This window comes from Durio zibethinus, chromosome 20, assembly GCF_047325235.1.
Source record: "Durio zibethinus cultivar Kanyao isolate XHJ-2024 chromosome 20, ASM4732523v1, whole genome shotgun sequence".
In the NCBI taxonomy this organism is placed as follows: domain Eukaryota; kingdom Viridiplantae; phylum Streptophyta; class Magnoliopsida; order Malvales; family Malvaceae; genus Durio; species Durio zibethinus.
The window spans coordinates 415,472-427,151 of record NC_143181.1 but is presented as its reverse complement, the minus strand read 5'-3'; the positions used below and the strand labels follow the sequence as shown (position 1 = coordinate 427,151).

The following is an 11,680-nucleotide window of genomic DNA, read 5'->3' as shown; positions in this document are numbered from 1 at the left end:
TTATTTTTAATAAAAAATTTCATAAATTTTACATAATAAATTTTATTTAAATCTTTTCTTTATTCTTCTCCCACTCCTCTCTTTCTCTCTTATAAAACTTTTTTTATAGAAAGATTAGGGTTCAAAAATTAAAATAAAATCTTGAAAATAAAGATAAAATAGTACTTACAAATGACAATCTCCTGTTTAATAATTATTCAAAATTTATTTCTTTTTCAATAAATATTTTTATTGTGGTAGTTAATCCATTTCGTAGTTAAAAAAAAAAACAAAAAAGGAAGGTTGTTGCAAACCAAGGACACCCAAAAGCTGAGTTGGAAAATAGAATACTAGCTACTAGTACAAGATTTTGGATTTTTTTTTCTTCATTTCTTGGACAAGGAAAAGTAAACCAAAGTTGTGGAGGCAAACCCAAGTTCCGAGTTGTTTCATCATCATCTTCTTCTCGATCTGACTGCTGCTTCCCTCCCTTTCTGTCCTACACTAGATTCCAATTTATCTTTTTCGATAGAGTCGTTTTTCCTTGAAATTCGTTACAATAGAGAGGCGAAGCTGACGACAAAGAGTATTTCCGCCTCCCAAGCTCAAGTCGGATGGTTGGTTCCTGGGACAAAGGAGAATTCAGATCTGCGACTGTGATGAAAGTAAAAGGCAAAAGGCGGTGGTTGCTTTTACTTTTGCTTGTTTTCTGAGATGAAGCCTCAAGCTGAGATTTTGTGAAGGGTAGGTAAGTATTTACTTGTATCGTATAATTATCTATCTATCGCTCTTTTTAATTTAATTTTAACTTTTGCATGTCTCAGTAGTTGAAGATAATTTTATCTGATAATCTGCTGTGAAATTATGATATAAAATATTTCATCTCAACCCCTTTTAACAATTTGACTTCTGATGAGATGAACAGCAAGCATTCTTGTACGTTACTAGTTAGTCCTGCAATTACACATAACTACTTAAAATGCACATTTCTGTTCATTTCCTTTGTCTACAGATCATTTGGTGTCTGGAGAACCAAGTTATTATCAGACACATGGAGGAGGTAGGCGCGCAATTAGCTCCTCCCATTTTTATCCATCAAGCCCTCGCCAGCCGATTCTGTGAACCACCTTCCCTGCCCAGGAAACGTGACCTTTCTCATCAGACCCCACCATTTCATTTCCAAAACCCTTCCCAACAGCGCGTTGCCAACCCCAGGGACAACTGGAACCCTAAACTATGGGAGTGGGACACTGTAAGATTCATTGCCAAACCCTTAGATACAGAGATTCTGCAGCCAGGGACTGCCACATCAGACCAAAGAAAGAAAGACCCTGCTAATGGAAATGAAAACTCTGTAAACTCCAAGAAGAGCACTATGGTAAATGAGGAGGATGAGAGCCTGCAACTTAATTTGGGTGGGGGATTGAATTCTGTGGAAGAGCCTGTGTCCAGGCCTAACAAAAAGGTCCGCTCTGGATTCCCTGGGAGTATCAACTACCCCATGTGTCACGTTGATAATTGCAAGGAAGATCTCTCTAATGCAAAGGACTATCACCGTCGGCATAAAGTGTGCGAGTTTCATAGCAAAGCGACTAAAGTTCTTGTTGGGAAGCAGATGCAGAGGTTCTGCCAGCAGTGCAGCAGGTTGCTACTGTTCCTCAAATTTTTTCTTAAAATTTTCACCCCTGGCATTAAGTTTGTAAACAAACCTAAATTAAATCAGAGTCCTTTAAAGATTCATTTGTTTATTGTTTAGCTATTGTTTGAACGTGCATCACCTTTATAATGCTTTTCTGCAGGTTTCACCCTCTTTCTGAGTTTGATGAGGGAAAGAGAAGTTGTAGGTGTAGACTTGCTGGGCATAATCGCCGAAGAAGGAAGACACAACCTGAAGACATGACCTCACGGCTTTTACACCCTGTAAACAGGGATAATACTGAGAATGGAAATTTCGATATTGTCAATTTGCTGACTGCCTTGGCTCAGACACAAGGTAAGAATTTTTTTTTCCTAAATGAGTGGCTCTTTCAAATTAACCTCTTAATTTGAAGCTGATGTTTGCGTGCTTACAAGTATAGGTAAAAATGAGGGCAAAAGCATTAATTGCACATCGATACCAAATAGCGATCGACTCATTGAGATTCTTAGTAAGATTAATTCATTACCTTTGCCAATGGACCTGGCTGCAAAGTTGCCCAACGTCGGAGTTTTTAACAGGAAGAACCTGGAGCAGGCTTTGCTAGGCCACCAACTGATTGGGAAAAACATATCTTCTCAATCTGCTGTAGATTTAATTGCTGCCCTTTCAGCCACATTGACATCATCTTCTTCTGAAGCCCTTGCTATTTTATCTCAAAGAAGCAGCCAGAGCAGTGATAGCAAGAAGACCAAGTTGACCTGTCCTGATAATGTACCTGCTCCCAGTGCGCAAAATAGAGCTCCTCTGGAGTTTACTTCAGTTGGAAGAGATAGAAGTAGTACCAGTTATCAGTCTCCCATTGAAGATTCAGAATGCCAGATTCAAGAAATTCGAGCTACTTTACCATTGCAGCTATTTAGCTCCTTGCCTGGGGATGACAGCCCACCAAAACTGGCATCTTCTAGGAATTATTTCTCTTCTGAAAGTAGCAACCCATTGGAGGAAAGATCTCCATCTTCTTCTCCAGTTATGCGAAAATTGTACCCAGTGCATAGCACTGCAGAAGCTGTGAAATATGAGAAAATGCTAATTGGCAGAGACACTAATACAAATGCTGAAGGAAGCAGAATTCAGGGTTCTATTCTGCCTCTTGAGCTCTTTAGTGGGTCAAAAAGTGGAACTGGACATGCTTCATTTCAACATTTACCTTCTCAAGCTGGGTACATGTCTTCTTCTGGGTCGGATCATTCCCCCTCTAGCTTGAACTCTGATGCTCAGGTAAGAAGTAGTACCCATTCTAATTTACTATTTTATTTATACTTTAATTGGCTTTAATTTTCCATGGATGTGCCTGGTTGTGTGTTACACTAACATTTCTAATGGCTGAATGGTTCCCCAGCAGGATCAGACTGGACGGATAATTTTTAAGCTATTTGACAAGGACCCCAGCCACTTCCCTGGGACACTGCGGACCCAGGTGAGGATTTATTTGCCAATTTTGGCTTTCTTGTTACCTATAATTGGAAGTGGAGACTCCTAATGGTCTTTCTTGGAGGGCAATATAATGATGATTCTAACCACTCATTTTACAGATCTATAATTGGCTTTCTAATAGTCCGTCTGAAATGGAGAGCTATATAAGGCCTGGTTGTGTGGTTCTGTCAGTCTATGTGTCAATGTCATCTGATGCCTGGGAGCAAGTGAGTATGCTACTACATTTTGCATTAACAACTTTCCCTTTGTGCAACATTGAGCTGACCATTTGCAGGGTGCTGTGTGATTTTTTCAGCTTGAAGGAAACCTGCTTCAGTATGTCAATTGTTTGTTGCAAGACTCAGGTTCAGATTTTTGGAAAAAGGCAAGGTTTTTAGTTCATACAGGCCGGCAGTTAGCATCACATAAAGATGGTGAGTACTAATGGAAATTGCAAATTTTATTGCTTAGCTTCAAACTGTTTACATATTATAAACATCATAATTTTTATATACTCCTTGGGAGTATCTTTATTAACACTGACAAGGTTAAGATGTCTTCAAAGATATTCTCTGTTTAGTTGGTTGATTTGGAGTATGCAGTTGGATTAAACTGTGACGATTATAAACTATTTTGATAGTTTCTTTTTTTCTTTAGGAAAGATTCGTCTATGCAAAACCTGGAGGTCATGGAGTTCCCCTGAGTTGATCTCAGTGTCTCCTTTGGCCATTGTGGGTGGGCAGGAAACCTCTCTTCTAGTGAGGGGTAGAAATCTGACTAATCCTGGCACAGAGTAAGCAAAATATGCATTTTTATGAGAAGCTTTCATCTGCTCTTTCTGTCTTTGTATTTGAGAAATGTTAATTTGAAAATGGTGCAGGATTCGTTGTGCGTATGATGGTGGATACACATCAATGCAAATTAGTGGGTCAGCATATCTGGGAACCGCTTATGATGAGGTAAACATGGGTGGTTTAAAGATTCAGGTTTCATCACTGAGCGCTTTCTGTCGTTGTTTCATTGAGGTAAGACTTTTGAGTCAAATAATTACTCTGTTTGACTCTCTGGATCATACTCAGAATTCTGGAGGATTCTCAAGCAGTTGTGTTTTGACTTTTCTCAAAATTTTGAGCAGGTGGAGAATGGATTCAAGGGCAACAGTTTTCCTATTATAATAGCTGATGCTACCATTTGTAAAGAATTGAGACTTCTGGAATCTGAATTTGACGTAGAAGCTAAAGCATCTGATATTATTTCTGAAGAGCATGCTTACGATTATTGCCAGCCAAGGTCAAGGGAGGAAGTCCTGCACTTTCTGAATGAACTTGGATGGCTATTCCAAAGGAGAAGCACTTGTCCTTTGCCCAAGAGTTCTGATTATTCCCTTTGTCGGTTCAAATTTTTGCTCATATTCTCTGTTGAGAGAGACTACTGTGCTTTGGTCAAGGTACTCCTTGACATGCTGGTGGAAAGCAACTTGGATGTGGATGGGCTATCTAGGGAGTCACTGGCAATGCTGGCTGAGATTCAGCTCTTAAGCCGGGCAGTGAAAAGAAGGTGTAGGAAGATGGCTGACTTGCTCATACATTATTCTCTTAGTAGCAGTGATGAGAACAAAAAATATATCTTCCCACCAAATCTTGAAGGTGCTGGTGGAATCACTCCTTTGCATTTGGCTGCATGTACGTCTGGTTCAGAGGGTATGGTAGATGTGTTGACAAATGATCCACAGGAGGTATGAGTTTTACAGCATCATAACTGTGATTATTATTTATAAGCTGGTTTTAGGTTTAATGTAAGGAATTGAAACTTCTTCTCCATAATTATCCATATCAGAATATTTTAGTTAAAGTCCATTTCTGGCATCCTAGATTAAAACTGTTTTTCCTCTCTACTGAAACAGTACTGGTCTTATCCTGAATAAAACCATGTTTATACCTTTCTCTCAATTTGTGAAAAGAGAGGGGGAAGGTGGTGGGCTTGTTATTTCTACATATACAAATATACTATGTTGAATGCCTCAATTTCATTTATTTGTAAGCAAGTTTTTAAAATTTTCAATCTCTTTTGTAGATTGGGTTGTCCTGTTGGAATTCTCTTCTGGATGCAAATGGGCAGTCTCCATATGCCTATGCTGCGATGAGAAACAACCATTCTTACAACAAATTGTTGGCTGGCAAGTTTGCTGATAGAAGGAATGGTCAAGTTTCTCTGAGGATTGGTATTGAGGATAAGCTGACTGCAGTGTTGTTACATGAGAAAAGTTCACGGTTTAAACAAGAGCACACTTCTTGTGCCAAGTGTGCAATTGTGGCAACAAAGTTTAACAGGAGGTTTCCAAGTTCACAAGGTTTGATTCAACGTCCTTATGTTCATTCAATGCTTGCCATTGCTGCTGTATGTGTTTGTGTCTGCTTATTCCTGCGGGGCTCGCCTGACATTGGCTGCGTTGCTCCCTTTAAGTGGGAAACTTTGGATTTTGGCACAATTTAGTTGAAATCATTTTGAAGCAAGTAACAAACTAGGGGGCGGATTGTGCATGGATCTTTGGAATGGAAAATTGGTTTTGAGGTGATGTACGTGGGGCAGAAGGTTGAAGGAATGTTACTGCTGAAATTTTGGAATGGAAGTGATTCACAGAGAAGAAGTAAGCAATCATATATAGAATTATGAGAAATTTAAGTTAAATTTATTATGTGCTTTGTAATTTTCACTTGATTCCTTCACAATTCCTAGGAGCTACCAAGTCTGAAGCAATATTATTGAGTTTGTATTAGTTTCCTAATATCATTGTAGTAGTAAAGTTGATCAACAATCTTTAGGATAAAAATACAAAACGTTGAATACCAAATATATGTTTAATCATCTAAAAGAAAGAAGCATATTTTCTAATTGCTTCGCTTCTGTGAATATAAAATCATAAGCTTAATTTCGTTTTGTTGTGAAGGAAATTTAAGTTGTAATCTTTCTTTCAACAAATTAATCCACCGCATACTGTAACTTGCGTCGTGTTTCGGCTTTTGCAATATGATAATATCAACATTATAAACTTCATCGGGATGCGGGAGTGGTTTTTTGGCTGGTTATCCCTTCATGATATTCTGTTATTTAGCTCACCTTTGTTGAGCTTTGAAGCATTTCTCATTGCCTTGGTGCTTTCACCGGGGGGGCTTGCATGGGTTCGTTTCAGGCCCAAGGCGAGTTTTCTCGGCTTTTATCACTCACCGAGTCCGTGCTAAGTGATAGATGACACATGAAAACCGATTTTTTTCCTTAAAGTGGGATTAGAATAATAATAATAATTCAAATATATAAAAGTTGAAAGAGCAAAAGATTGAGAAAAACGATAATGCGAAGGAAGAGAAAACTATTTGAATTGGTGCATCAATGCTGAGTCGGTTCCTTGTTTGAGAATTTGATTGTTACCAGAGTCAATTTAACAGTTGGAAAAAGCCTAAAATTAACCAACGCCATGCCCAAGCAAGTCAGCATCTGTCATCCTTATTTGAAAAGTACAACCGTGACTTCCAACGGTATTTCACCTCCCCGCGTGACGGAGTCGCACACGTCACCCTTAATTAAACACGTTCACATTCATTCATTCAAACTCTTTTATTTATATCCTGATTATCATAGACCACCAAACTCCAAATCTCTTTCATCTTCTTTCCTACATGCTTCTCAAACGTTCAACCCTAAAACCAACAGCAAGAAATTTAAGCTTTAACCAGGGAATTCCTCCATCCATGGGCACCTGCTTCTCTTCTCAAATTCCAATACTGTCTGAATCCGCGCCGCCCTCAACTGCTCACGTTGTTTCCCTCAACGGTGATCTTCACAAATATAATCTTCCTATGATCGTCTCTCAGGTTCTCCAGACCGAAGCTGCTTCTTCTTTGCCATCCTCTTCCATCTTCTTATGCAACTCTGACCGCTTGAATTACGACGATTACATTCCGGCCTTGGATTTCGACCACCAGCTGCAAGCCAATCAAATATACTTCGTGCTTCCCATTTCCAAGCTTCAGCAGCGCTTGTCCTCCAGGGATATGGCCGCTTTGGCCGTCAAAGCCAGCGTTGCCATCCAAAACGCCTCTAAAAACGATTCTCATCGCCGCAAGAAGGCCCGAATTTCTCCTGTTTTGCTCGTAGCTCAATCTCTTCCCGTTCCCGTTGTTGACAAAGATGACGCTCCCACAGCCGCAGCACCAGTCTCCAGCACCAAGTCCATCGCTAAGCCTAAGCCTCAGCCTCACCCTAGGTTTTCAAGATCGGCTTCCATTAGAAAATTGCAGAAATACACCTCCAGACGAGCCAAATTGGCCGTTCGTTCTTTTAACCAAAGGTTGTCCACTATTTACGAAGGCTCCGCTCTGTAAACTCCAGCCCCATAAACTTTATCCAAACAATTACAATTCACACTCACATAAGTAGTTCCCATCAAGAGTGTTACCGTAACTATAACACTCTAACATATTTATGTTATAGGTTCATTGAGAGTATAACCTCATCATTCCCTTATCTTTATCGATACCAATATTTTTACTTATGATGAAAATATAAGAGTATAGTGCTTGCAGTCACATACAAAAGATGTACTGTGGCTTAATGAACTCAAGACTTGATGTTATACCAAATGTTGAGTTGAGTTTCGATCATAGGTGATTTTATATTATAAGCTTGAACCTTATCTTTTAAATTGCCAATATAATTATGTTAATTTCTCATACTACATGGTGAAATTTTTATACTAATTTGTATTTTGAAGATTTATAAGATCAACACCCCTACCATGTATGTATATACATTCTTTAAAGAATGCTCTTTGTATAGTTAATTCAACTATTAAGGATATATTTTGTACAATTATAATAAATTTTGGTTAAATTTATGGTGATCATTTTATCTTTATTATTGTCATGATGATTTCACATTTGTCCATTTTATATATTTTTTGATATCCTACGAAATTCATGCTATTACCACCAAATTGTTAACCATATATATATTAGATAGTCTTTTTCATCAAGTAAGTTATTGTAAAGAGGCCTTAAATTCCTTAGTGAAACAAGATAATGTTTTTATTATTTTTTTCATAGCTTCTAATCATAGTCAATTTAAGACTAAAATTTATTGTGTATATATACTTAAATAGCATGACTTTTTGTCAACAAATTACATATATAGACAAGGGTCTTTCATATATCCTTTTAGAACATAATCAATATTAAAGGACCATCAATGGACCTATCAAGTGACAATCAAAAAATATATGCACCCATTATCAAGGACATTATTAGCCATTTTTATGGTTTTAATCAAAACCATATCCATCACCCATTTGGTCAAATAACATTCGAATAATAATTCATTTCATTTTCTTAATATTTGACAAACTATATCAATGTTCTCTATGCCATTACAAAATGAAATTAAACACATACATGTGCCATGTGCCTTTGGAACATATTTAAATTTGCATGTTCTTTTTCAATTCATAAATATGGCTAATTAGACATTGGTGCACATCATTCAAATTAATGGTAATCGAATGACATTCATTTTCTTTTAATCAACATTCCATTTAGCTCAAATTGTTGGCAAATTTTAGTTAGTAATACTAACATAAAATTTACAAAATATAGGGTTGCCATAGATATACATCCTTAATTTATTTGATTTGACCATGATCAATCACTGTTCTGCACATTATACGTTGATTGCATATAATAAACTTGTGCTTGATTTATTATCTATTAATTAATACTAGTATGTTTTGGCAACTGTCATTCACATTTACCATTTATCTCATGCATATCAATATAGGCATAATTAACCAATGTAGACATTAAAAACAAAATTAAAGATAGATAATCATGAAACTTGTATCAAATACAAATAATTCTACAAAAATGTAAAATGATTATGCCACTTTCAATCACACTTAGTGAGAACAAAAGCAAATAGTTCATGTAGACATTGAATTTTATTCGAAATGTTTTAATGCAATTGGCTCAAACTTATTTTTGAACATGGATCGGAGTCATTAATTTGATCCTATTACATATTTAAAAAACCCAATTAAGGGCACAATTGCAAATTTGATTCATGGCTCAATTATGACCCATTTAAGACCTAATAGGCAACTCTTAAAGGCATGTTTAGACGTTTAAACAAAATCCGTTTTGCAACTCCAAAAAAGGCCCAAAAGCAGCCCATTACATGGTCCAATTCATAGCCCAATATGGCCCAAAGCTGTTTTATTTATGGACCAAATATGGTCTTTATGCAATGAGCCCAAGCAAAGGCTTATTTTAGTGAAAAATTCTGGTTACATAAGTACATGCAAGACAAAAAGGGGAACATGTAGTTGAGAAGAAAGAGGCGATTGAGGGAGACAAAGAAAACAGAAACTGGTGAGCTAACTGCAGAGAAAAAAAAAGTGAGTTAGTGGCTTGCAGTATAGAGGGGTGAAAGAGAAAAAAAAACAAAAGTGGAAGAACTTGGAAGGCAAGTAAAAAAGGGGTCAGTGAAGAGTTTTAAAAGGAGGGGAGCTAAAGAAAAGAGGGAAACGGTTGAAAAAAATCTGAAAAAAAAGAGAAGAGAGTGGAAAAGAAAGCTTAAAAAAAAGAGAGAGGTTTGTCAGCCAAAAAAAAAAAAAAAACAGATGGAAGGAAAGGTTTGAAAGAAAGGTTGGAACCTGATTGAAGGAAAGAAAGGTTGCAGCTTTCAAGGAAGTTTTGCAGAAAAAGGTGGTTCCTTCATTTCCCTTGCAGCTTGTTTCCATGTATACGAACATTATATTCCTTCCTACATAGAGTTTACAGTAAAAATGTAGCCTTAAAGTTTTCCATGTGAGTTTTGTATGCTTAAAATAAAAAAATTAATAAAAAAAGGTTCTCTAGTTTTTCTTTTGGGATTTAAGAACATACATGGGTTCAATAGCTTTAGAACAGTCCATACATAGTCATATAAGCGTGTATTTGCATTTTCACCCTGGATGCGGTATATAGGAGTTTCACAGCTTTTTTTTCGTATATTTGCTAGTTATAGTATTAAACAAAATCCCATTCTCATTTAGAAAACCAGAAAACAGAGATCAAAAAAGAAAAAAAAGACCCTGTTCTAGCGTGGATAGAGTTATCTTCATTTTGTAATGGTTTCGTTTAGGCACCCAGCTTTGTTTTGTTTATCTAAGAGCCCTTTTACTTGTTTGAAAGCCATACCCTCTATTAGGAAAAAGAAAAGAAGGAAAAGCTGGTTAGAAAATTACAGTTGCTGGGTTCCTACATATTGCGTTTTTTCCGCCTAAGGGTGGAGTAAAATACCAGGTTTCAGTTTTTTTTCATGCACGGATACTGGTAGAGTGGGTCATATATTCCCTTGTTGTCTTTAAAAGTTAAAGAACATGTTGTTTGCCTCTCATGTTTTCGGGTCTTCCTATGACAGAAGGGTACTTTCTTTAGGTCCCATGCAAGTTATCAAGATTAAGTTTTTTTTTTGTGTTCTTTGTTGTCGTGGAAACATGGTAAGGTGTTTCGGCATAGTGTTTTCTTTCTGTTGGCGCTAAGAAGGGAAAACTTTTGTTAGTAGAAAATTTGGCTTATAAAATAAGGAAAGATAGTGGTTTAGGAAAGGTTTTAGACATGATTTTCATTCCAAGAAAAAGTAATCTGTTTTGCAGAAGAAAAACCTGGAAATAGTGGGAATATAAAGAAGAGAAAAATTTAAAGTTCCCTCATTTTCGTTCTTGTTGCTTTGCTTGTTTATGGGAAGCTTATAGCTTCATCATCCTCATATTTGTTACCCAGTGTTTGCGCAACTTAGTGACAGAAACCCAAAGCTTGTTTCATGATTTGTGGCGCCATCCTTATGTTTGTAACTGTTTTATGTGCATGGTTTGTCAGCAAAGATCTATTTTAACCCCTGTCATGTTCTTTTTAAAGTTGAAAACAAAGTTTTTTTCTCTTTTATTTCGATTCGAGTTTTGTTTCCATAAGATAAAAATGAAAAAAAAAATTGTTTTAAGCAAAGAAAATACAGGAATGGTTGAAGCTAACCTGGTTCTACTTGCTTCTTTCTATTTTCAGATTTGGTGTCCCATCCTCGGAAACCAGGCTGGCTTTCATCTCATTCAGTGTTTCTACGGCAGGGTGTTCGTTCATGGGAAATGTTCTTTGGGAAGAGTTTAGTCTCTTTTCTACCACAAAGCATGGTTGTTGGTTTCCATTATCATAGGATTTTTTTAGCAGAAGAACAATTGTTAAATAGGAAAGAAAATGGACTATTTATCTTTTTTCCTTCTTAAAACTTGTTTTATGATTTTTGTCCTTGTGTGTCAAATTTGCAGAAACTTGAAGTCTCATCTTCATTTCTTGCTTGATGGTCTTTAGTTGCGAGCGATAGGATTACAAGAGTTTAGAGTCCCAACAATTGCAAAGTTTTAATCTTTGTTGCATGCCTTTTGTGTCCAGGGAAGTTTAAACCTGTAATTTTCTTTCCTGTTTGTTGGCAAAATAGTACAAAAGGTGATCTTTTTTTAGTGAAAGTACAGGCATGATCATAACAACATATAGGCATCAAAAGCCA

At 36.8% G+C, this 11,680-nt stretch overlaps 2 protein-coding genes across 5 annotated transcripts; both read left to right on the top strand.

Annotated features, from left to right (window-relative positions):
• Positions 1-367: 367 nt before the first annotated feature.
• On the top strand, positions 368-6,042 carry LOC111315214 (squamosa promoter-binding-like protein 14). 4 transcript variants are annotated; one of them, XM_089749033.1, is made up of 11 exons: positions 368-723; positions 992-1,623; positions 1,779-1,972; positions 2,058-2,896; positions 3,021-3,095; positions 3,211-3,318; positions 3,408-3,525; positions 3,749-3,884; positions 3,972-4,116; positions 4,227-4,826; positions 5,165-6,042. In XM_089749033.1, the coding sequence occupies exons 2-11, from the start codon at positions 1,031-1,033 to the stop codon at positions 5,582-5,584; spliced, it is 3,228 nt and encodes a 1,075-aa protein (XP_089605159.1). In that variant the 5' UTR covers positions 368-723; positions 992-1,030; the 3' UTR covers positions 5,585-6,042. The 4 variants fall into 4 exon arrangements, with proteins under 4 accessions (XP_089605159.1, XP_022772519.1, XP_022772520.1 ...); XM_022916784.2 differs by having other exon boundaries at positions 3,018-3,095; XM_022916785.2 differs by having other exon boundaries at positions 368-727.
• A 687-nt stretch (positions 6,043-6,729) lies between these two features.
• On the top strand, positions 6,730-7,818 carry LOC111315215 (uncharacterized). The gene has a single exon (XM_022916786.2). It carries the CDS (start codon positions 6,766-6,768, stop codon positions 7,468-7,470), a length of 705 nt encoding a protein of 234 aa, XP_022772521.1. The 5' UTR covers positions 6,730-6,765; the 3' UTR covers positions 7,471-7,818.
• The last annotated feature ends 3,862 nt before the right edge of the window (positions 7,819-11,680 follow it).